Source organism: Bombina bombina, chromosome 2 (genome assembly GCF_027579735.1).
Source record: "Bombina bombina isolate aBomBom1 chromosome 2, aBomBom1.pri, whole genome shotgun sequence".
NCBI classification, from domain to species: domain Eukaryota; kingdom Metazoa; phylum Chordata; class Amphibia; order Anura; family Bombinatoridae; genus Bombina; species Bombina bombina.
In genome coordinates this window covers 198,751,900-198,778,160 of record NC_069500.1, presented here as the reverse complement: position 1 = coordinate 198,778,160, position 26,261 = coordinate 198,751,900, and the positions used below count along the sequence as shown (strand labels likewise).

At 38.0% G+C, this 26,261-nt stretch overlaps 1 protein-coding gene across 1 annotated transcript; it reads left to right on the top strand.

Moving 5' to 3' along the window:
* The first annotated feature begins 409 nt into the window (after positions 1-409).
* Positions 410-26,261, top strand: TMEM171 (transmembrane protein 171). Its single transcript, XM_053700463.1, has 4 exons — positions 410-655; positions 4,061-4,737; positions 21,907-22,036; positions 25,923-26,261. Exons 2-4 carry the CDS (start codon positions 4,110-4,112, stop codon positions 26,188-26,190), a joined length of 1,026 nt encoding a protein of 341 aa, XP_053556438.1. The 5' UTR covers positions 410-655; positions 4,061-4,109; the 3' UTR covers positions 26,191-26,261.

Below are 26,261 nucleotides of genomic sequence, written 5' to 3'. Positions count from 1 at the left end.
TCTAATACAACTGGCATCTTCCCTTCTTTGCTTTTTCTATCGTGTGAAGTTTTAACTTTCCTCGATTTTCCAGGGTGGGCGTGGCTACTGGCTTGGTGTAGAATAGCTCCTGATTCGGGACAATTCTGGGATTTGTTAATCTTTGAAACTCAGTTCAAGGTCGCTACATTCCACGTGACGTCACTGCTTGTAAAAGCTGCTGCAGCGCCCATATAGAATCATGGGCAATCCAGAAATACGGGATTCGTTTTAGTTGGGTTCATTTGCAAGGTGTCATCAGCACCAGAGAAACAATACTGTATTAGTAGCCACTACTTTACAAGATGCAACAAGTTAGCCTGTCTACTCTATGTTTTGCTTAGACTCCTTTGCCTTTTTACCCCTATATTTTCCATTTGGCCACTACCATTTAGCAAGTTAAACTATTTTCCTATTTATTTTTTGTAATAATTCCACTTGTCATTGCTATTGGCATAAGAGAGGCGGGGAGCTGTGATAAGGCAGATAAGGGCGCTCCTTAGACACGCCCTATATTACCTGGCTCAGATTAGATGCATTTTTCAGGAGCCGCCCAATGTGCAAGTAACTCACAAGCAGTCTGGTGTCACACCTGCTAAACTCTGCAATGATGAGGTAGAGACAGACGAAACCTGCTGTAAGTTTTCTAACTCTTTCAGTAGCTAATAAAAGCGTATAATGTATGTATACGTTTTACAGGCACATGTTCCTTTTATAAGGATTCATCATTGTAATGTATTTTATGCAGCTGTTATGATATTCAACCATATTTTTTAAATTAGAAATTAACTTTAATAAATATTAAAATGTGTTTGCTCACAAATACAGGTTATTGATCACTTGAAGCCAACAGCTGTTCGATTCTGTATTTTATTTTTATTTTTCTGGGTGTATTACCATAAACACATGGATATTGAATGATTGTTGTATTACTGGGGTAAGAAGGATTCCTTTTTTCATATCTGTTCCTCATCAAAATTGTGATATTCAGGAATTCTGCCTGCAAAAAAGCAAATTCAATAAATGGTAAATGCCTTTTTATTTGCACTAAAAATGACTTGCATCTAAAACATTTTCCATAATAGCAAGGGTGGAATAAAAGCAGATATGTAATATACTAATAGCTTAAACTTTGCTCTTTATTGGACTTCCTGAGTGGAATAAACAGGGCAATAAAATTGGTTAATAATGTGATAGCAATGGATGACCAGTACTTTTAAGTTTGTATTTTTTTTTTTTTTTTTTTTAAATCTGATTTCTATGTTCTATCCTTAAATAATATTGGACACACAACAATGTATTATTATTTGTGTGCCCACACCCACCCTTAGTCATTATAGGCAATAAAATCCTATATTGCAAATGATTTGCATTAAAAATAAAATGTTTAAATGTCTTTTTTTTTTTGTAGTCCAGGAACCTAACCATTGAAATGTATTTTAAAAGGACAGTCTACTTGAAATGTGTTATTCATTAAAAAGAATACAGTGCTTTTTACAAACTGGCATTTTAGCCAATTATTTTTGGTTCATGCATAATCCCATGGGAGTGAGCACAATGTTTATCTATATGGCATACATGAACTAGCTATGTCTAGTTGTGAAAAGCTAATAAAATGCACTGAGAAAAGAGGCTTCCTCCCACATCTCACATCAAAGTTTTAGATTATTCTTTGTATTATATTTGTTCAGGAGGTTATAAGGGTGGCATGGAAAGAAGGAAGAGAGGTGATTGGCTCCCTACAGATGCTCCATCACTTGGGGACACCAACTTTTTGCAGATATGTGCTTTTAATAGTGCACGTATGTTCAGATAATATTTTCAGTTGTGTATGTCAATACAGTCATTGTAGCTCATGTAAATGTCTATATGCTGGTTAATAGGAAATTATTTTAATGCCCTTTTAAAGGGATATTCCAATGTAATGCATGATTTATCTATGTTCAGTAATGCAAAAATAAGATGCACTAATATTAGAGTAAGCAGGTCACTTTTGCATTAAAACATTCCTTTGACAAGTTTACTAAAGGTGTTGGTTCTGTCTAGCTACAGTGACTTTAAAATTCAGGGCTAATATTTTGAAATACTTTTAGTGTCAAATATTTGCTGTATTTTTACTGGTGTATATATTGTTGTTTGTTCGTATTTATTTATTTTTTGTCTTTTGTCCTGTTCCTGCTAAACTTAAGAGTCCCACACTTGTCCAGTGATTTGCATATACAGACAGTCATAGAGCACAATTAAACAATAAGGAAGTGCTTGGCTGTTCCATAATAAGCAGAATGACTCACGTCGATTTTAACTGACGTATTCAATTATAATTTTCTGAATATGATTGTTATTATTCTGATCTACATGAGTAATAAATACACACAAAGCACAACATATTTAGTGACTGAGACATTGTTCAGACAACAGAATTCATTCTGTTAGTTCCCTAGACTCACTAATATCTATTGGAAAATTACTTGGCTTATCTTCACTAAATTTTCCTATGTTCACTATAAGAACTGTGGTGGGGTTTTTTTGTAGTGGTGGTTTTTTTTTTTTTTTTTTTTTTTTTTTTATGTCTTAAAGGCTTCCTTTTTTGCTTGAGGTTTGTCTCTGTCAAAATATAGTAGTAGGGCTCTTTCACATCAGTGATAGAATTCTCTGTACCTTTTTTAATAGGACACACAAGTGACAATAATACTTTCATGATCCTGATAGAGCAGGAAATTCTTAGATACTTTTCAAATGTACTTCTTTTGTCACGTTTACTTTGTTCTATTTGGTATCCTTTTGTTGAAGAGTAGTGCACTGCTTCTCTGGAGCTGAATTTTTACTATGTTAAACCCCTATGCAGGGATGTAACAGTTATATGCCAGCAAGCTGTAGTGCAATATTACAATGCTCTAATACAGAACATTTTTATTTTGCTATGTTATGGATGTGTTATAGTGAAAATATGGCCGACTCAGAGGCTTAGTCATATTCTGAAGATAATATGGCTGTTACTTGTAAGTAGTGTTTTTTTTTTTTTTTTTTTTGTCTAGTCAAAATAATCTCATAGTATTCGAGGTAGGTGCATTCAGAGTTAAACAAAAGGGGAAAATGGTGGCATTTTGGCTATTTTCAGAGCTGGATTTCTTCTTATAAAGTGTCACACTGAGATCTGTGTGTGTGTTGCACATTTTACACAAAGAAATTTCGACTCCATAAGTAGCTGAATGCCCCCAGCTGGTTGCCATCTTCCCCATTCAATTAAAGGGACAATCTAGGCCAAAATAAACTCTCATGATTCAGATAGAGCATGTCATTTTAAACAATTTTCCAATTTACTTTTATCACCAATTTTGCTTTGTTCTCTTGGTATTCTTAGTTGAAAGCTTAACCTAGGAGGTTCATATGCTAATTTCTTAGACCTTGAAGCCCACCTCTTTCAGGTTGCATTTTAACAGTTTTTCACCACTAGATGGTGTTAGTTCACGTATTTCATATAGATAACACTGTGTGCTCGTGAAGTTATCTGGGAGCAGGCACTGATTGGCTAGACTGAAAGTGAAATAAAGGGGCAGTTCGCAGAGGCTTAGATACAAGATAATCACAGAGGTTAAAAGTATATAAATATAACTGTTGGTTATGCAAAACTGGGGAATGGGTAATTAAGGGATTATCTATCTTTTAAAACCATACAAATTCTGGTGTAGACTGTCCCTTTAATTCAGAACCATCCGAATGCACCTGCCTAGTAATCAAAACAAATACCCCCCTGTGTATTTTATATACTCCTTGAAGAATTTAGAGGTATTAAAGAAATGGTGTCTTCATGTTAGAGATGACATTTTGTAATGTATTACAATGATTCTTTTTTTTGTCTCTGTGTAAAACCAATATTGTACACATGCAATTTCTGTTCAGCTTAATGTAACTATTTTATTTCTAACGTCTTGCGGTTTGTACTTTCTTTCCCCCCCCCCCCCACTCAGTGGGACTAAAATAACAAACTGCTTACTATGCAAAAGTTGATTATTGTGTTTAATTTATTTTCTTTGTCTCCTAGGTACTGAAGTACATTCATACTGGACATTGGCACTAACTCCACGTGTACAATGCAGGCCTTTTTCTTTTCCCTACCCTTTGGTTCTGAGAATCCAGGACGAACCAGCAAGTTTATATTCTTCCTTTTTGTGTTTGGCGTTGTCCTGTTTTGCGGTGGGTTCCTGCTTTCCATCTTTGGTTTCCAGACTTGCCAGTCCAATAGCATCACTCATTGCAGCTTATCTTTTAAAATAGTAGGACCTTCACTTGCCGTGATTGGACTGGCATCTGTCTTGCTGGCAAGATCAAGAGCCAGATTGGAACTTAGAAGACGAGAGTTAGAAGGAGACCAAACCGATCCTGACAGCTTTTTTCTTTGTGGCGAAAGTCGCCAGTTTATCCAATTTCTAATATTTGGCTTCTTGTTTGTAACAAGTGGGATTCTTATTAGTGTGTTAGGGGTTTGGATACCTGGATGCAATGCAGGGGGGCACAACCAACCAGTTAACGGGACTGTCACTCCATACAGAAACTGTGGCTTTCTATCTCTGCAAATAATGGGGCCTTTAATTGTCCTGGTTGGGTTGTGCTGCTTTGTGGTGGCTCATATTAAGAAAAAACATAATCTAAATGAAAGTAGTGAATCTTCTATTGATGATGAACAGCAGCCATCTGATGAACCCTATCATATCACAGTTGGTAAGTAATTACCTTGATCGTTAGCTACATTGTCATAAGTGTTTTTGCCCTGTTTTACTAAGACAAAGCCTCATAATGTTTAGAATATACTTATATCCTTTTATTCCTCTAGTTATACTTTCTAAATAATACTTAATAAAAGCTTAGGAGCTGCCCCATTTTAGGTTCAGTACCCTGGATAGCACTTGCTTATTGGCTACATTTAGCAAGAGAACGGAGAAAAATCGGAGTGAATTAGAAAGTTTTAAAATTGCATGCTCTATATGAATCATTAAAGAGAAAATTTGGGTTTAGTATCTCTTTTAAAGGGACACTAAACCCATTTTTTTTTTCTTTCATGATTCAGATAGAGCATGCATCTTTATAATTTACTCCTATTATTTTTTTTTGTTTGTTCTCTTGCTATATTTATTTAAAAAAGCAGAAGTGTGATGCATAGAAGCCGGCCCATTTTTGGTTGAGAACCTGGGTTATTCTTGCTTATTGGTGGGTAAATAGCCTTGCTTATTGGCGGCGTAAATATTTATAGGGATGTACTGTGATAAATAGGGAGTAAATGCCGTTTCCAACAGGCGAAATTTATCATTATTACGCCCCAGCTCGCCTGCACAAAGTTACCTCTATTTTTATGATAAATTCCGGAGACGAGCTGGGGCGCAGTTACAGGCGAAGCACATAGTTTGCCTAGCCTTTGATAAATCTAGCCCTTAGTCTGAAATTCAAATGAGTTTAAGGTTTTTTTTTTTTTAAAATAAATTGCAAAGTTCTGTCTATTTCCACTCCCCCTGTATCAAGTGACAGCCATCAGCCAATCACAAATGCATATACGTATATGCTGCGAACTCTTGCACATGCTCAGTAGGAGCTGGTGACTCAAAGTGTAAATTTTAAAAGCCTATATACATTGGAAAGTTGTTTAAAATTGCATGCTGTATCTGAATTGTGAAGTTTAATTTTGACTTGAGTGTCCCTTTAAAGGGATATGAAACCCAAGGTTGTGGTGTGTGTTTTTCTTTTTTTTTCTTTTTTTTTTTTTTTTTTTTTTGTTACCCCCCCCCCCACCACCATTCATGATTCAAATAGTGCATGCAACTTTCCAAATTATTCCTATTTATATTTTTTTTTTCTTCGTTCTCTTGGTATCTTTATTAGAGCTGCAACAACTAATCGGTAAGATTGATCACAAAAATAGTTGTCAAAGAATCTCATCAATTAGGTGGTCAGCAATTAGTTGGTTAATTGCACAGCACCAGCTGCTTCAATCCGATGAACTCCTGCACATGGTATTGTGCAAACATTTTTTTTTCTATCAGATTAATTTGATGATTATTGTCCGATTTAATCGGCGAGGGAAAAAGATTGTGCAAAAAAAATTTAATTTATTTTTTTAATTTTAGTTGCAGTAGATCATCAGATTAAAGCAGCTAGCGCTGACCACCTAATTGATAATGAGATTTGTTGACGACTATTTTTATGATCAAACTTACCGATTATCTGTTGCAGCCCTAATTTTTATTTGAAAAAGCAGGCATGTAAGCTTAGGAGCTGGCCCAGTTTTGGTTTAGCACCCTGGGTAGAGCTTGCTGATTGGCTGCCCACTGGTCTGAACCAAATATACAGGATCCTAAGATAACATTCCTGCTTTTTTAAATATAGATACAACGAAATATTAATAGGGCTAAATTGGGAAGTTGCTGAAAATTGCATACTCTCAATCATGAGACAAAAATTTGTGTTTCATATCCCTTTAAGATTTTCAGTCACAGACATGGGGCAATGGAAGTAAATTTCCATTATGGTTCTTTGAAGTTAAATAAAACCGTTCTATGGATCTGTTCAGGTGTCTCTGCTTGGAGGCAGACTCCAAATTCACTGACATTTGGGTAATACATGGTTTTGGGGTTTTTTTTTTTTTTTTTGGTTTTTTTTTTCCTTGGTATATCGCTACTCCCAAGGGATTCACTGAAATTGTGGTTGTATTTCAGTTCATACAAAACCTTTAAGTAAAATGTACCATTCTCTCAGTTCAATATCTTTGTTCCATTGCACAACTTTTTTTTCAGTTAGGTTAAAGAGATTTAAATTTTAAAGGGCCCTTGAGCCCACTAAATAAGTTTCTATGTTCAGGTCTTGCTTTTATCCTAATTTCCAAAGAATGCTTAAAGGGACAGGCAACACCAGAATTTGTGTTGTCCTAAAAAGAAAGATAATCCATTTGTTACCAATTCCCAAGTTTTGCATAACCAACAGTTATATAAATACATCCCCCCCCCCCCCCCCCCGGATTACCTTGTATCTAAGCCTTTGCAAACTGCCCCCTTATTTTAGTTCTTTTGACAGACTTGCTTTTTAGCTAATCTGTGCTCACTCCAGGGTAACTTCATGTGCTTGAGCTCAATGTTATCTATATGAAACACATTAACTAATGCCCTCTAGTGGTCAAAATGCATTCAGATTAGAGGCAGTCTTCAAGGTCTAAGAAATTTAGCATATGAACCTCATAGAATTAGCTTTCAACTAAGAATACCAAGAGAGCAAAGTAAATAGAAAAGTTGTTTAAAATTGATTTCCTATTTAGTTGAAATGGTTTTCATTGAGTGCAAAAATATCATAACAAAATGAACATACATAGAGTAAACCTGGGCCACCAATGACCCAGCCCACACCGGGCACAACAATGTGGTATGACATATAAAGGCTTGTGAGAAAAAGAAAAGATTGAAGGACCCAGTCCGGAGCTGGGTCTCCAGCACCCCAGTTGCACTTTTTCTTTTTTGATGAGAACAATACAAACATAATAAAAGGTATACATGAAGAAAATCATATATAAATTGAACATTAATAACAATAAACCTGTCAGAATGCTGAATGTCTACTTTCGGCCTCTTATCTCTGGATGTCGCAGCTATATCCCTGACTGTGCTATGGTTTGTGTCTACAATTACCTCTCAGTCTCTCTCTATTATGTGATTTAACAGGGGTTGGTATTGGCTCCCCCCATTATCCAGTAGAACCAGATTTTCCCAAAAGAGTCCATCCTATTTTGTAGGTGGGCAGCTGTCTCATGCATACATTCCGGCAAGTTTGTTAGCAATCTCCGACCAAGTCGGTACTCCTGTCTTCCAATGTTTGGCTATTAAGGTCCTAACTGTGGTGAAGATTATTCTAAGAAAGGTGTTTATGTGGGAGTTGTAACCCTGGGTTCTAGCATTTAATAAGGCCTGTGAGGCACTAATGTTTATACGGTCTCCAATCAAGTTGGACAAGAAGTCTGAGGTCTGGTCCCATATATTCTTAACCTTGGGGCACTCCCACCACGTATGTATGTACCCCTGGTCCCGCACCCTCTATAACAGAGACCGGAGCCCCCCTTGACAGAGTGCGCCAGTCTCTCGGGTGTCAAGTACCAACGAAACACTGACTTCAAGCTATTTTCTCTGAGATCTGCACTCAATAAACCCTTATTTGCGTCAAATGTTATAGTGTGCCATTCCTCTGTTAAATCAATATTCAAGTCTCTCTCCCACCTATTGACAATGGGTGGCTTATTCTTTATGCTGGCTGATTGTATCGCGTGGTACATATGTGAAATAGCTTGTTTGGGTCTGTGATGTGCGCTGCACTGTTTCCCAAGTGTTGTGGATTGATTTCTCCTCCCCCCAAGAGTGTAAGAATGGACAGCTGAGGAGATCTGCAAATACACAAACCACTGTAGGGGCAATTGATCTAATTTTCTTTGTAATTGTGTAAATGTGATCATAGAACCTTGTTGTATAAAATCTGCCACCCTGTACAGGCCCTTATTTTCCCATTTGTCTATATGTATATGACAGTCTCCCGGGAGTATGTATTTTAATGGCCTTTCGAGAGTATATTGTGATACTAACTTATGAGAATTTATTGATTTATGCAATTGTCTGCAAAAGGTCAGTAATGCGTGTGGTTTAAAACCCTTTATGGTCTTCAGCGTCTCCTTCCTCCATAGTACTTCGTCTGGTGAGCTAAGTCCCCCCATAGCAGCTTCTAAAGCAGGCCATACAATATCGCAGTCTCGTCTCCCCAGTATCGCAGCCTGGTAGTAGTCCCTTAAATTGGGGAGCCCCACCCCCCTAATTGTCTGTGTCTCGTGAGTATTATTTCGGGGATTCTGGCATGTTTACCTCCTCTTAGATAAGAAATTAGTTTGGACTGGATAATATCTAAATCTTTGTTGGGGACCTCAATTGGTAGTGTCCTAAAGAGGTAAAGGAGTCTAGGCAAAATGTTCATTTTGATCGACGATAGTCGCCCATACCACGAAAAGCAACACTGTTGCCACTTCGTGATGTCCTGTTTTATAGATTTGTACAAAGGAGGATAGTTGGCTTGGTAGAGTCTATCAAAATCAGGTGTCAGCTTGACCCCCAAATATTTCACATGGTCATATACCCAGGAAAAATCAAAATTAATCTCTAGTAGTTTGATAGTGGACCTTGGGATAGCGATGGGGAGGGCTTCGCACTTGTCCACATTGATCTTATATCCCGAGATTGTGGAAAATCTATCCAGGATGTCATAGACAATGGGCAGGGAGCTAGTCGGCCTAGTCAGGGTCAAGAGGACATCGTCCGCGAATAGTGTTAATTTATGGGACTTCCCCCTATCTCAAGACCCCAGCCTCCCCCCGAATGTATTCTGCTAGTGGCTCTATGCAAATGGCGAAAAGCAGAGGAGACAATGGGCACCCCTGTCGTGTGCCGTTTAGAATGTTGAAAGTGTGAGATTGGTGACCGATCGCTCTCACATACGCTGTTGGGTTGGAGTATAATGTGTTTATTGCAGAGATAAAGGATCCCCCGAACCCCATTTCTTTTAGTACCGCCATCATATATCCCCAATCCACCCTGTCGAATGCCTTCTCCGCGTCCAGAGAAAGGAGCAGAGAAGGCACTCCATGACTCCCAAGATAGTCTATCACCGACACCATCCTTCTTATGTTATCTGGGGCTTCCCTATCCTTAATGAAACCAACTTGATCTGGGTGTATTATAGTGGGAAGAATGTGTTTTAGTCTGTTAGCTAGGATTTTTGTGATAATTTTGACATCCTGATTGATGAGGGATATTGGCCTATAGCTGGCGCAGTATTTTGGGTTTTTCCCTGGCTTGGGGATAACTACTATTCTAGCCTGAAGTAGGTCCTTGGGTAGCTCCCTGCCCTCCAGCATGTGGTTTGCTAATTGTGTAAGGTGTGGGATTAATAGGCCTGCAAACATCTTATAGTATTCACTCGGTAAGCCATCAGGTCCAGAAGCCTTGCCTGGCTTAAGTTCTTTGATGACTTGTGCCACCTCCATCGCAGTGATTTTAGCATTCAAGGAGTCCATATCTGCCTCTGATTTTCCTCAAATTTGCTTTGGTAACAAAATCATTAAGTGAGGTTTTAGTGGATGTGCTCTGGGAAACTTTTTTGCCATTGTACAGCTCTTGATAGAATGAGGCGAAGGCATCCACAATCTCCTGCGGCTGCCCAGTCTCGCCACCATAGTCCCTACATATAAGGGGTATAGACACCGCCGCATAATTATCCCTGATCTTTTTAGCTAGTATTTATCAGGTTTGTTGGCGTAAAGGAAGTATTGTGTCTTCAGTCTGTGGGCATATTTTATCGACTGATTATTAAGGCTCTCGTTAAGCTGGCTACGCTTTTGGTTTAGTTGTTTTAGGGTAGACCTGGTCAAGGTTAGTTTGTTCCCTCTCCAGACTCTCAATATCCTTAGTCAATCTCTCTAAAGTCAAAATTGCTGTCTTTTTAAGCTGTGCTTTTTCTTTCATTAACAGGCCCCTAATTACAGTTTTATGGGCAGCCCAAACTGAGACTTGATTGTTGGTGGAGTCTTGATTAAAAGCCCAATATTCTTCCATTGCCTGTGTCAATTTCTCTTTTGTCAGTGGGTTTTGGAGGCAGGATGGGTCAAATGTCCAAGTCTGTGTTCTATTGGGGTTTTTTATACCTTGGAGTGATATCTGTGTAATGGAGTGGTCTGACCAGATGCACGGGTGGATTTTAGCTGACAACAGCAGTGGGCATAAAATCTGGCTGATAATTATGTAGTCTAGTTTGGAATAGCTATTGTGCGCTGTTGAATAGAATGTTGTGAGCCCATATAAAGAGTTCCAGGTATCCACCAAAGTATGTGGAGCTAGTGAATTTAAAACTGCGCCCGCTACGTTCTTTAGATGGTTTAGTTTTTTAGAGGAGTGTAGGGGCTTGGCATATTTGAGTGCTTGGAGGTCAATATTGAAATCCCCCGCTAAAACTATCCTGATTTGTGACCAACTCGTTAGTAGTCGTGTGATTTCCCTGAAAAACGCATCCTGCTTCTCATTTGGGGCATATATATTGCAAAACAGGACATCAACGCCTTGAATCTGGCCCCTCGCCAACAAGTACCTTCCTTCCCTGTCTACAGTCGTGTCAATGTGTGTAAAGTGTAATGATGTATGTAGTAGTATCGACACCCCTCCTTTTTTTTTTTTTTTTTTTTTTCCTCCCCTGCAGTGGAATGATAGTGTTGATAAAAGCCTCTGGACCAGTATTTGGGGAGTTGCCGTTTAATAAGATGGGTTTCCTGTAAAAAGATCACATTCGCCTGGAGGCGTTTGTAATGGTTAAATGCCGTGCGTCTCTTAGCGTCTGAGTTTAACCCTCTCACATTGTGTGAGACTAAATTAATCGTTGGTAAAGCCATTAGTATTTACAGGGATACATGTGTAACTAACACTTAAAGGCCATAGATGGTATCAGTGTGGGGGACGTATGAGCGGGGGCTCTAGGTCTAGGCAGGTGTCATCTACTGTGAGGTGAACGCAAGATAGGCTGGAGACATCTCTTCTATTGCATCCGACAGGTACATAAAAATAGGTTGGCAGTAAATAAAACAAAAACTTAACTCTAAATTGAACTAAAATAACATTCTGAACATTATAACAACTAAGCATAGATCTATAAATAACAATGGGTTGTGCAGTAGTTCTAATGGAAACATGTCTAGAACTTTCAGAGTACAGGTATGGATACCACTAGTATTTATTAGAAAAGTTATCCAAAGCGGGCTCTAAAACCCACTCATGGACAAGCAAAAGGTAGAATTTTTGACATTACCTAGCAGTCCAGTTCATTGTTTCACTTTTTTCTTTTTCGCCACTCTGGACCACCTAGGCCTACTCGCCGGGGTCCGTGGCTCTTTACCTGTGGAGTGTTGTGATGAGGCAGAGTCCTCAGGAAGTGCTGGTGTTTCTACATTTAGATATTGGCATATTTCTGGAATGTCCTGTGCTGATTTAAGGGTGAGCATCTTATGGTTGTGGGAGATATGCAAAGCAAAAGGATATCCCCACCTGTAAGGAATATTTTGCTTCCGTAGTAGAGATGTGAGGGGGCGCAGAGTATATCTTCTCTGCAGGGTGCGGGCACAAAGGTCCTGAAAGAATTGAATAATTTGTCCCTGAAACTTGAAGGGTTGGTGTCTCCTGGCCGCCGACATGATGCTTTCTCTGTCAGGGAAATGCAGCATCCTGACTATGACATCTCTGGGTGGAAGGCCCTCTTTTGGTTTTGGTTTCAGGGCCCTATGAGCTCTTTCCATCACAAAGTCTGATTCGCCTTCTCTGCCTGTGACAGCTTTAAAAAGGCGTAGCAGGTATGAGGATAGATCTGTGGCTTCTACAGTTTCTGGAATCCCTTTTAGCCTGATGATGTTCCTTCTGTTTTCTAGATCCTCCATTTTATCTTGGAGGTCTAGAAGCTGTTGTTGGTGGGATGCGATAGATTCAGCGTTGGTCGCTGTATTTTCAGCCAGAGTTTCATATTCAGACTCTACCGCCTCCACTCTATCCCCCAGCTCAGATAGATCTTGTTTTATCTCAGCCAAACTAGTCGTGACTGAGGAGTGTAGGCTATCAATTTTGTTCATCAGCTTTTCCAGACCCACTGCCATATCTTCTTTAGAGACAAGGGTGTGAAGATCCGCTTTTGTCATGCCCCCACTATTCTTTAATGTGTTCAATGTGGGTGTGTGGTGACCCTCATCTGACTCCTCACCCATCTCTTCTGTGACCAGCCCTCTAGTAGACCTTAAATAATGGTCTAATGCGGTGGATTTTAGGCTCTTGTCAGATTTGTTGGGTTTTCTAGCTGACATACTGGCACTGGCCTGGTAGATGTTACAGGGCCTTTACTGACGCAGTAGGTTTTAGGGTTATTGTGCAGGAGACATTCAAAGGCCCTAAAAAAAAAAAATGCAGCAGGCCTGATTTGTGTTAAGACTCCTCTGTACTCCTAGCAATAGGGAGTGTGATAACCCCGGTTCAAGCCCGTAGTGAAACTATTGAAAGTCCTTCCTGATATCTCAGGGTAATGAGTAAGATCCCCTAAGGTGTTATGTGTGACCTGGGTTTTGGTTTCTTAAAGTTACATACCGCGTCTGCAGGTCGTTATAACTACTGCTGCTGATGGAGCCCTTTTGTAGATCATTTGGTCTCCCCGCTGCGTGGAAGCTAGTTGCCTCCGTTTCACTCACCAGTGAATCAATTGAAACCTGATGGCGGCCGCGATATGGCCCTGTGCCAGGTATTACAGTGTGCTGCTCCGTTCTCCTGTCTTCCAGCTGCTTCTGAATATCATAGGAGAGATCCCGGCTACCTCTCGATAACCGGTCCTCACAGAGTAGGCAAAGGGACCTCAGTCAGGCCACAACTAGTCTCCCTGTCGATCCGTCTGTAATGGCGCGTGTGCTTCTGCGCGGCAAAGGAGAAATGTGCGCAGCGGCTCTCGGTCCAGTCTGTGGTGTTCTCCGCCGTTGCTGCTGAGATTACTCTGCAAAGAATGTCCGCTTACTTTGTAGATACTTTTAGATTTCAAATAAAGCCTCTAGACATGCTTTTCTGCTAGATAGCTGTTATTACTGCTCAGAGCTGCCATCTTAGAGCTTGGTTAGACTCCGCCCCCTCTGATTTCCTATTTAAAGGGACATAATACTCATATGCTAAATCACTTCAAACTGATGCAGTACAGCTGTAAAAAGCTGACAGGAAAATATCACCTGAGCATCTCTATGTATAAAAGGAAGATATTTTACCTCACAATGTCCTCAGCTCAGCAGAGTAAGTTCTGTGTAAAAAAGTTATACTCGGCTACTCCCAGCTGCAGGTAAAAAAAATAAATTAAAAAAAAATGAAGAAATGAACAGCAGCCAATCAGCAGTGCTGAGGTCATGAACACTTTTACTGTGATCTCATGAGATTTCATAGTAAGCTGAATAGGGAAATAATATGAGAGTGCACGAGGCTCATCCCCTTAGCTTTACCAGGACAGACATACTAAAATGCTTCTTAGAAATCCTTTACAATGTGATATGGCTACTGAGGAACTTTTGAGGTAAAATATCTTTCTTTTTTTACATAGATGTTTAGGTGATATTTTCTAGTCGGCTTTTTACAGCTATGCTGCATCACTTTTTATTTATTTTTTTTTAAAACTTGACTGTCCCTTTTTTTAAAAGTTAATTTTGTGCACATTTCTAGGCTCTTTGGGTATGTGTAGATCAGAAACAATTCTAGACAAAGAGGACATTTTCTTTTCATGTCTTGGCAAAGGAATTTAATTTTAGATTTGACATGTTCCAATCTGCTGCTTTTTTTAGCACAAAAAAAAAATAAATGTAATTTTAGATAAGTATTTTTTGCAGTATAATCTTATATTTTGTATTTTTATCACACCCAGCTTATGTTGTGTATTGCTTTTTCGTTAGTAAAAAATTACCAAGGAATGCCAAGATAACTAGTAATTAACACCAAAATATAAGCGATTTATATATCTTGGCCTGTCGCCATGGGTAATACTTACCAGGCCCTAACACTTTTTTTTTTCTAGTCAACCTTTTTAACTGGACATCTCAAAGAAGGGGAGGTGCTTGAGGGTTACCTTTTATAGGTAATCGAGGAAGTGGGCAGTTCTGTTCTTTGGGGGGAGGAGCTGCACTGAGGTCAGTATTACCCTGGTGGGAGGGGCTTCACTTTGGTCAGTATTACCCGGGATATAGGCCACGATATAGAAATTGCTTATATTTTGGTGTTCTAGTTTTTCCGTGCGTTAACCACCTTAGATACTGCAGCATCATCTTGTTCAAAAAGACATTAAAGAAAAAATGTAGATGTTCATGCAATTTTAAAGGGACATTAAACACTTAAATAAATGCTACATAGACTAATCTTTTCTTTGAATGCTTCATTCTAATAATATGAAGATGCATTTGGTGTGTGTTTTTTTTTTTTTTTTTTTTTTAAAGATTCTTTTTATATATCTTCTATTATCAAAATTACGTTCTTTTTGTATAATTTGTTAAAAAGCATACCCAAGTGGGTTCAGAAGCAGCAATGCACTACTGGAGATTGGTGGCTAAATCTCCTCTTGTTCCAGTATAACATTATTGATTTGAAGCTGACAGCAAGGTTAGAAAATCCAGATGGGCCACCAACTGGCCGGCAGAGGCTGCTCAGACAGCTGCAGTGGAGGAGAGAGAGCGCAGCAAGCAACTTAGCACAGTTGAGTTGTGTGAGGGAGCGCAGCGGCAGTCTGAGCCGCCAGCAGCACTACACTGCACACAGACTGACAGCCTCAGCCGCCGCAGTCACTGTCAGTAATCACAGTGCTCAGCTGACACAGCATAGATAGGCCCGCCCAGGGGAGCTCTTGGCCCGGAATAAGAGATGGGGCTAGACTCGGTGTGGGAGGAGGCCAGTCGAGGCAAGGAGGAGATTTGCACGCTCAGTCAGACTCAAACAGCAAAGAGTACTGCCCAGGCTGTGGGATCCACACCAACCTATTTCAGTCTGTGTGAGTGCTCCTCAAAGGTAAAATTATTTACCAGAATTGCACTGTGCTTGATAACAAGGGCCTAGGCTAGTACTGTAGTGTTACTGTCTACTTAGAACTAAAAAAAAATCTGTGGTTGTAACTCACTAAATGTATGTATAAAACCAGGGGTGGGGTTGGGCTGGAGGGGGTGGAGCTGGGCCGGTCTATACAAATTTCCAGGGCCAGTCTGATTTCCCAGTCCGGCCCTGGCTGACGGGGATTAAACTCTTTTATGATTTCAAGATCTCCGCTCAGTTGAGATTATGTAACAAGTCTCGTCATTACTCTGAGGTCTCTCAAACCATTTTTTATTTTTTTTAAAGGCAAATTTTTGCTTGATAGCTTTTATCTTGCTATGGAGGGTTCTAGATGTAAAGGTGAGACACATTAGCTTACAATATAATGCTCAAAATAAATGCGTGATTTCTCTCATTGCTTTTGCTCGTTGGACCCACAGAAGTATTTTTGTGTTACAATGTTGCTTGCATAAAACACTTTCTTTTTTTGTACTTTTTTATATCCCTTTTTAAGATGTAAACAAAACCAAGTTTTAAGGACATGAATGTGAAAAGTTGGTGTGTGCCCCCCCCATGCGTGCCTAGATAGCCTTCGGAGCATGCATGTATTGAGCACTATTTGGCAGTTCTGCTTGCAAAAATGTTTGTTACAATGTTATCTGTGTAGTGTCCAAGAAGTGTGTGCCCTCGTGGAAAGGAGCTAAGCTTTTAGCAAAAGGATACCGGCAGGAGGAGGTAATAAAGTGTGTCCTTTTTGTTTAAAAGCATACCTTGATAGGACATAGCAACTGATCAGTGGCTGCACATATATGCCTCTTGTGATTGGCTTACCAGTGTGTTCTGTCCACACTTTTTGTATTGCTCCTCCTCTAACAAAGGATAATGGAATCAAACTGGAAAGTTGATTTAAAAAAATTCATGTTCTGTCTGAATCATGAAAATAAACATTTTGGGTTTTGTGCCCCTTTAAAGGGCCACAATGCAACCATATAAGGTTCTAGTCGATCAAACTTACTAGCAAAGCACAGGTTATAACAAGGAGTATGCCTTAAAGGGATATTAAAGTCTTATTTTGTTGTAATAAAGGCATTAAGCAGGGTTATATACTTAAAACCTTAAAGGGCTATGAAACCCACTTTTTTTTTTTTCCCTTTCTTTCATGATTTAGGAAGAGCATTTAATTTTAATCAACTTTCTAATTTACTATGTAATTTGCTTCATTCTATTTGTTGAAAAGTATATCTAGATAGTTGTCAATCATCATCCTTCCCTCCGCCCCCCCATGACTGCGCTATGAAACAAACTAGTGACGTGTAGCACAGCCCCACCTGCTCCAAACCTCACCCACTACGTGTAAAGCGCTCCTAAGCAGCAGTGGATAGTGGCATGCACAATGCGGCCTTTGACACTAGCAAAGTAAACCGAGAATCATGAGATAAAGAAGCGCTGCAAGAGTAATCGTCTGCTGTTTCAAAACAAGCAATTTAAATATCAAAATTTGTGGAAGTTTTATAAGAAAATATGAACTTTATAGTTTAACATTTATTGTATGTTAGTGTTTGATACTTCAATCTACTACAGTTGTTTCTACACCATGTCCCTCACTAGATCTTTAGCCTTTTAAAGTTACAATTCAGTGTTTACTTTGCGGTCATTTGGACTCCCCCTTTTCAACATTACGTCTGTGCTAGATTAACATGAATGCACATGGCGATGGGGGCTGAATCGGCACCAATATGCATGCACTGTATATTCCCATTGGAAATGGTGAGCTGTACGGCTATGCTTGTTATTGGACGGAGAACAAAACATAATAGGGAAATGAGTGTGGGTTGGGGGTTGTCGTCACTGCAAGGAAACTATAAGGCTATTTAAATTTACAGGTCATAAAAATATATATGTACTTCTGATTAGCATCACTTTCAACTACAATGGAAAGGTTATAGAATGTTTGGAAGAAGTGGCATTTATCTCCACAATCGTTGTTCCATACTGTGATTTCAGTGTTTTGTGGTCAGGTTCTCTATTGTTAAAGGGACATGAAACCCCAAATATTTCTTTCATGATGCAGAAAGAGAAAATTATTTTTAAAAAGTTTCCAATTTACTTTTTTACTATTTTTATCATCTTACTCTTTAAGAGATACCTTGGTAGGTAGTGTGCACATGTCTGGAACACGGAAATTTGTTTAAAATTTTATTTTCTCTCGTGGTGTGTGTGTTTTTTTTTTTTTTTTTTTAATATATATTCTCTGTTTAAATGTAGAGCCAGTATAGTTCTGTAACATAACAAAACTTTGATTTGCACATTAATTTTAGCAGAGCTTGTTGCATTAAATAGGATACAGAACACGCTCATTGACCATATTTAAAATACCTGCACCACAATCTCCAATAATGTCCTTTTGTATTCAGGCTGCATCTGTTGTACTCGTTAGTGACACCAAATTAAAGCTCTGAACTTCTCTGGTTTCATCTCTACAGCACATATAGGAATTTTCCACCCCGGCATTTCTCCATAAGCCATTTTTCTCAAATGCATGTTAAATCCTATTGCGTAAATTAACTTTTGTCTATTGAATCCACACTATCTCTAATTAATCATAAAGAGGGGCACTTTCATTCATAAAAATAGAAGTTTCATTCTTAAATTAATTACCATTTAGTGATGGTAAACATTGCGCTGTTCCTCCACCCGCATCTCATACTTGATTTTTGTCTGACGAATCCGGCTTCAACCAATCGTTGTGTGCCCCATGAGCTGTATGCCAAATGGGGCACACAACGATTGGCTGAAGCCAGATACTTTATTTTTGTGTTTGATTAAGTATGAGATGCGGGTGGAGGATCAGTGCGATGTTTATGATCACTAAATGGGTAATTATTGTAAGAATGAAGCGTTTTTAATGTATTTTTATGAATGAAAGTGCCCCTCTTTATATTTATATTTATATATATATATATATATATAATTTTTTTTTTTTTTTTTTCTCTCCTTCAATTAATTCTAATTCAACTAAATAAGTGTGTGTACTTAAAAGGACATAATACATTATATTTTTCTTTGCATAAATGTTTTGTAGATCAATTTATATAGCCCATACGTGGTGTGTGTGTGTTTTTTTTTTTTTTTTTTTTTTTTTTTTTTTTTTTTTTTTTAAATGGATAGTTTTGCTTATTTTTAAATAACATTGCTCTGATTTTTAGACTCCTAACCAAGCCCCAAAGTTTTTGGAGAATACTGACTCATACCTACTCCAGCTTGCTTCTGTTTGTGTAAAGGGTCTTTACATATGCAAAGAAAGAGGGGGGGGGGGAGGCTCTGCTATTTCCCACTTGCAGTGGGTGTTACAATAACCTTTTTAAACAGAGCAAAACTGGAAGCTTTAGATTATTTTTTTTTTTACGGTTTTATACTGGATTTTTATATCAGTATCCATGTATATTGTAGTAGTAGTAGTGTCTATTACATGCAGTTATATGAAAAATTGGCGTATACTGTCCCTTTAAGCTTTCTCACTAATTCCTGGAATATCCTAGACAGCTGAGAGGTGCTTTTGTAAAGTACAGAAACCCGTTTCACAGGAATAAAAATATTGAACAAAGTACATTTGATCATTGAGTCATTTTAAAAAGTAAATTTCCTTTTTGCTTTGCCTTGAAAAAGCAAGCGTTACCACCTTAGGGCATTTCACGTATCCACTTTCTTTATCCGCATTCTTAATTTGATGCTCAAATGTTAATGCATTGTGCCATCATAATTATTATTATACTAAATAGAAATTCAATTGGTCCATTGTTTTCAAACATTCCAGTGGGGCACACCTAGTGCTTATTTATAATAATCTCCTAAAAAAGAAAACCCTATGCTATCCCTATTTACTGCAGCACAATAGAAAAGTATTTTGCTAACTAACTTTTTCATAAAAGTATCTTCTTTTTTTTTTTTTTTTCTTCTCTCGACACTTGCTGAGCATACACATTACCCTATGTCTCTGTCTCCTAGGGTACAGAGAGAAAGTTGAATCCGGTACTGTCCAGGTCAATTTTGGATAGGTGGAAACCCTAAAAGTTAAAGTGACAGTAATGTCAGACATTTACGATTTTAGCCAGAGCATGCCATTTTAAACTACTTTTACAGTGCCTGGCTGGACATCAGTGAAAACTAATGGAGGAGTTAAATTACAATCTCCCTACGCACGTTGCATAGTACTGCACAACCTACATAGCTAGATTGTATTTTTACTGCGCGCTGCTCAGAGAAAGATGTTTCCATTCTAAAGCCAGCAGAGGTTGGTATAGTCTTGTCTTTAAACAGTGGACTTAAAGAATATAAAAAAACTGCCTCTTTGTAGTAGTTTTCCGAATTCCTTCAGATGGACTTGCATTGCTGTCTTCGTCCCTTCCATCTTTATTTTTTTATTAAATATTATTTTCATTTTAATTTTCCCGCACACAAAGCCATTCCACCTGAATTCCAGTAATTGCCATCCAGCAGATCAGCCATATCCCACTAGTATTATAGTAATTGCCAGTAACATCAGTCGTGGTTAGCTCACATCCATATTGAGATCTTTCTGATATAAACTTAATTTATAACTCCAATTTCTCTCCATGATCATAAGTAGTTTTGAATAATTCCTAACTGGGGAGATAACTTGGAAGTCTTATCGTCCTTTTTAAATATAATTCTTTTTTCCTCCCACTTTCTTCCTCTTTGTTTCCAGCTCAAAAGTTGGCACTCAACCTTCATCTGTCATTTGGAATTATTCTCTCAGTTCTGTCATTCAGTTAGTAACAAAAATAATTCTTAAAAATGTGTAAATATATACAAAATGTAAACTTAGCTATGGTTATACTAGTTATATACAGTGTGTGTATATGTATATAATCTATATCATTCATGTTGGTGGTCCACGGGATTCAAAATTGTGAGGTTAGTGGTCCTTGAGTTCCGAAAGGTTGGCAACCCCTGATCTAGGGAGTCTTGCCAGTGCTGTAAGGTCCTTCAAATACTTTTAGAAAGGCAAATTTTAGCTTGCAAACTACGCAAGGTTCTTATTTGAAGGAAACACCTGCAATATCATTTAATGCTCAAATAATCTCAAAACTTTTTTTTTTTTTGTGTGTGTGATTTTTCTCTCCATGATCACAAGGACCATAGAGTGGAGACTGAAGTCAATATAACTGATGTAGCTAAAGAGCCAAACGTATGTGTTACTTGCCAAAATAAATAAAAATTGGGCATCTAAGTAGAATGTTGAGTTGTGGCCCTTGGATTTGTCAAGCCATCAGTTTTATAATATATGAGCAAACTTGCATCTAGATTTCTAATGCTGATGGGGTTTTTTTGTTTTTTTTTGTCCCCCCCCCCTTTCTTTTGCACCTTTTTCCAGTGTATCACATTCAGTTGTACACTCTTGCAACTTGTTTAATGAAAATAGTGTGTGTGACTGGTCTTTACAAAAGTGAGCATTTAGTTTTAATTATGTGTTGGTTTTGTTGGTGTTTTTGTTGTCATCTTCAGAGATGTGGCAGGCAAATAGAAACTGCAAGTAGATAAGTTTGTAATTCTCAGATTTCATTCATCAATATTTGCTTAAAGGATCATTATAGGCAAATGTTGCATGCTGTCATTTTAATACCCTTTATTGACCCTGCGCTACTGTGTGTTTAACCCTCAAAAGGGGGTTGAAATTCACAGTGGAAATACTACTTGGGAATCGGGATTTGCAGAGCATTGCTGGTCTCAAGCTGGAAACTGCTGATCCAATCAGCAGTGTTTTCAGCTGGTCACCAGCAATACTCTGTGAGCCCCGAATGGTATTTCTAATGTGTGTTTAATCCCTTAGCAGGGGTTAAACTCACAGTAGTTTAGGGTTGATGGTCATAAAATTACATGCCCTAACAGATTAGAGCATGCAATGGCACTTTTTAAAAGTGTGTTCACAGAAATATTGCTTCAAGAAACCTTAGACTTGAGAAAATATTCTAGATTTGAGGCTTGTAGTAATAATTCAGATGCTAAAATAAGTGTTGAATACAGTACAGTGAAACCTTTTGTTTAAAAATCAGGATTTGTTACATTCTAGATAAAAAAAAAATATTTTTTTTTTTTTTAATATTTTTTTTTTTTTTTTTTAATGCAGAAAAGACCACATGAACAAAGCTATAAGACGAAGTCAATATAGATTGTAAGATCTTTCTGAATAAACACTAATTTGATATCTTTAAATCTGTTTCCCCCCCCCCCCCAGGTGATGCTGTTATTATGTTTCCACCACCCCCACCACCTTATTTTTCCGATCCATTATCTCAAGGTGTGAATCATGGAGTTAATGCTTTGCCCGATCACCCACCTTCCTACAATAGTATTTTTAATAGAAGGTAAGATGTGTTTTTTTTTTTTTTTTTTTTTTTTAAATATTTTGCTACATGTTTTTTTTGAAATGCATAAATAAAATTAGCTTTTTGGTCTTGCTTAGAATGTGTATGTATGTATATATAGTTATATATTTTCTCTCTGCGGTGGCTGCCTGACAGATTTTAGGTCTAAAATATAAATATCAGAGCTAAGCGGTTTGTGCCCTAAAGGTGAACCTAAATGAACAATTTACCATATTTTAAACTCTGCAGATGGTGTAACAAGTAAACGGAAACACATTAAAGGAAAACAATTTAAAAGGATGCTGTCCCTTAAGTATTAGCTTAGTTTCAGTCAATTCAGTTCATATTTTTTGTTTATTAGATGCACATTCATATTTAATGGAACTATTTAGTACATGTTCTCGTATGTCTCATACAGAAGATTAGAACTTTTAATTTGCTTTGTCATATATCCTTATGACGGGTGTTGCTATACAAGGTATTAAAGGGACAGTCCACACCAGAATTTGTTCTTTAAAAAGAAAGATAATCCCTTTATTACCCATTCCCCAGTTTTACGTAACCAACACTGTTATAGAAATACACTTTTTACCTCTGTGATTACCTTGTATCTAAGCCTCTGCAAACTGCCCCCTTGTTTCTGTTATTTTGACAGAATTGCATTTTAGCCAATCAGTGCTCACTCCAGGGAAACTTCACGTGCATGAGCACAATGTTATCTATATGAAACACATGAACTAATGCCCTCTAGTGGTCAAAATGCATTCAGATTAGTCTTCAAGGTCTAAGAAATTAGCACATGGACCTTCTAGGTTTAGCTTTCAATTAAGAATACTAAGAACAAAGCAAAATTGGTGATAAAAGTAAAATGGAATGTTTAAAATTACATTTCTTATTTAAATCATGAAAGTGTTTTTTTGGACTTAAATGTCCCTTTAAAGGACCAGTAAACCCAGTAGATTTGCATAATCAACAAATGCAAGATGACAATACAATAGCATTTACTCTGAATTTCAAATAAGTAGTAGACTTTTTTTTTTTTTTTTCTAGCAAATTTCAAAGTTATGTATATTTCCCCTCCCCCTGTACCATGTGATAGCAATCAGCCAATGACAAATGCATATACGTATAGTCAGTGAATTCTTGCACATGCTCAGTAGGAGCTGGTGACTCAAAAAGTGTAAATATAAAAGAATGTGCACTTTTTTTTTTTTTTTTTTTTTTTATGGAAGTAAATTGGAAAGTTGTTTAAAATTACATGCTGTATCTGAATCATGAAAATTTAACTTGACTTGAGTGTCCCTTTAAGCAAGCATGTCTGGTCAGATTGTTGTCTGTTAGCTGGTGGTAGGATGACCATATCAAGTGTTGCTCTGGTCATCCTAAATGTAAAATAGAATTGGCTATCTTTATGTAAAACTGAATATATAATATCTCCAAGCAACAAGCTCATTCACATATTCTTAAAGGGACATGAAACCCCAATTTTTTTTTTCCAGATAGAGCATTCATTTTAGAACTTTTCAATTTACTTCTATTATCAATTTTGCTTCTACAATGCACTTCTGTGAGCTAGCTGAGCACATTGGTTAACCAATGACTATATCTATCCTTGTATATCTCTACAAATCCGCAGCCAGCTCCTGAGCCTACCTGGGTATGGTTTTCAGCAAATGATACCAAGATAACTAAGCAAATTAGATAATAGAAGTAAATCGGAAAGTTGTTTAAAATGATGCGCTATCTGAATCAAGAAAAAATTGTTTCATGTCCCTTTTAAGTAAAGCTTAAGCTGATCTGCAATGAGAATACAATTTGGATTTTTTTTTTTTTTTTTTTTTTTTTTTTAGAAGAATTTTAAAAGCTCTGTCACAGACTGATATGAGTCGCAGCTTTTGTTCCTGTCCTAACTTTGTTAGAAATGTCTGGAGTAGTCTTGTAGATGGGAATATGAGGAGGTAACAAGAGAGGAGGAGAGGTCATGAGCAGAGCGAAGAGGACGGGAGGGTCTGGAGACTAGGTTGGAGTTATAGGGTGGAGCAGTGTTATTGAGTGCTTTAAAAGTTAGTCAAGATTTTGTTTCATTCTGAAAGTTAGAGGAACCAGTGAAGGGACTGGTTAAGAAGTGCAGCAGATGAGGAGTGACGTGTAAAAGATTAGTTTGGCAGAGGCATTTATTATGGACTGTAAGGGAGAAAGACGGCAGTTAGGGAGGCTGGAGAGGATGGTGTTGCAATAGTCAAGGCGGGAAATGAGGAGAAAGTGGATTAAACTTTTAGTTGTGTCTTGTGAGAGAAAGTGGCAAACTTTGGCATTGGATTTTTAAAGTGGAGGCGGCAGGAATTGGCCAAAAACTGGATGTGGGGAGTTAAAGCGATCTGAGTCAAGTATGACCCCAAGACATCGGGCATGCAGAGTTGGGGTAATGTCAGAAAGTTGGAGGGTAGATATTTTGAAAGAAGCGGGAATAAGGAGCTCAGTTTTGGAGAGATTTAGCTTAAAGGGACAGTCAAGTCCAAAAAAACTTTCATGTTTCAAATAGGGTATGTAATTTTAAACCACTTTCCAATTTACTTTTATCACCAATTTTACATTATTCTCTTGGTATTTTTAGTTGAAAGCTAAACCTAGGAGGTTCATAATGCTAATTTCTTAGACCTTGAAGGCCGCATGTAATCTAAATGCATTTTGATAGTTTTTCACCACTGTAGGGCATTAGTTCACGTGTTTCATATAGAAAACATTGAGCTCATGCACGTGAATTTACCATGGAGACAGCTCTGATTGGCTAAAATGCAAATCTGTCCAAAGAACTGAAATAAGGGGGCAGTCTAAGGCTTAGATACAAGGTAATTACAGAGGTAAAACGTGTATATTTATAACTGTGTTGGTTATGCAAAACTGGTAGATAAGGGATTATCTTTTAAAACAAAACAAATTCTGGTGTTGACTGTCCCTTTAAGGTAGTGAGAGGATATCCAGGTTGAAATATTTGAAAGACAGTTGGTGACCCGCGTTAGTAAGGAAAGGAATAGGTCTGATGCAGAGATGTAGATTTGGGTATCAGCATACTGGTATTGAAACCTCTGGGACTGCATTAAGGAACCTTAGGATGATGTATAAATTAAAAGAAGGGGACCAAGAGCCTTGTGGTACCCCAACAGAAAGTGTTAAAAGGTCAGAGGATGTGCCAGAGAAGGTAACGCTAAAGGTCCACTTAGACAGGTAAGAGGAGAGCTACAAGAGTGCTGTGTCAGATGCCGAAGGATTGGAGGGTTTGGAGCAAGAGTGTGGTCAACATTGTAAAAGGCTGCAGACGGCTCAAGAAGGATTAACAAAGAAAAGTGGCCTTTTGATTTTGCAGTTATTTGAATTTTGCCCACAACACTCTGCAGAAACTACAATCATTAAGTTACTAATGACCTGATTGCAATAGATCAAGGAGGGAGTTTAATGTGAGGAAATGTGATAAACCTCTATATACAAGCCTTTTCAGAAGTTTGAGGTGAGGGGAGTAGGGAAATAGGGTGGTAGTTGGATGGGGATGATAAATCAAGAGAAGTTGTTGTTTTTTTTGTATGTTTGAGGATAGGTGTGATGAGGGAAATATACCAGTGCTGAGTGAGAGATTGTGTGAGGATAAGAGTAGGAGAGAGGGAGGGCAGTAAATATAATGGGATCAAGGGGAGAGGTAGTGAGGTGAGAGGAGGATATAAGGGCAGAAACTTATTTTTCCTCAGTAGCGGGAGCAAAAAAGCTGAGTCTGGTTCTTTTTATCTCCACTGATCACAATGAATGTGCACAGACCATAACAAATATGTTGCCTGTGTCTCTGGTACTGCTTACAAATGCCCCAGATATGACTGACTACATTTTCTCATTGCAGGGCACAGCATAGTGGTCAAGGCAGTTTAAGAGAGCGAGAGGATATATACACCATCGGTCTCCAAAGTCATTCTTCAGAGACTTATAGCAATCCTTATTTTTCTTTGGATCCGCCTCCAAAATATGAAGAAAAAGATCCTTCTCTTCCTGATCCAGCACAAACATCCTCTCCAACACCATGTTCATCCTCCACTGAGTCATCTTTACCAAATCTGGCACCTCAGCAACCTCCCCAGAACCATCCTCCCCAACCTCACCAGGACCATTAACTTGTTTTAATAAAGAAAATGTCTCTTAATGTAATATATTTTAAATGTATTAAAATATTTTTATTATAAAA

Coding starts and splice junctions, on each gene's coding strand:
- TMEM171 (XM_053700463.1), top strand. CDS start 4,110: ATGCAGGCCTTTTTCTTTTCCCTACCCTTTGGTTCTGAGAATCCAGGA. Junction 4,738..21,906: donor ACCCTATCATATCACAGTTG/GTAAGTAATTAC, acceptor CCCCCCCCCCAG/GTGATGCTGTTATTATGTTT. Junction 22,037..25,922: donor AATAGTATTTTTAATAGAAG/GTAAGATGTGTT, acceptor TTCTCATTGCAG/GGCACAGCATAGTGGTCAAG.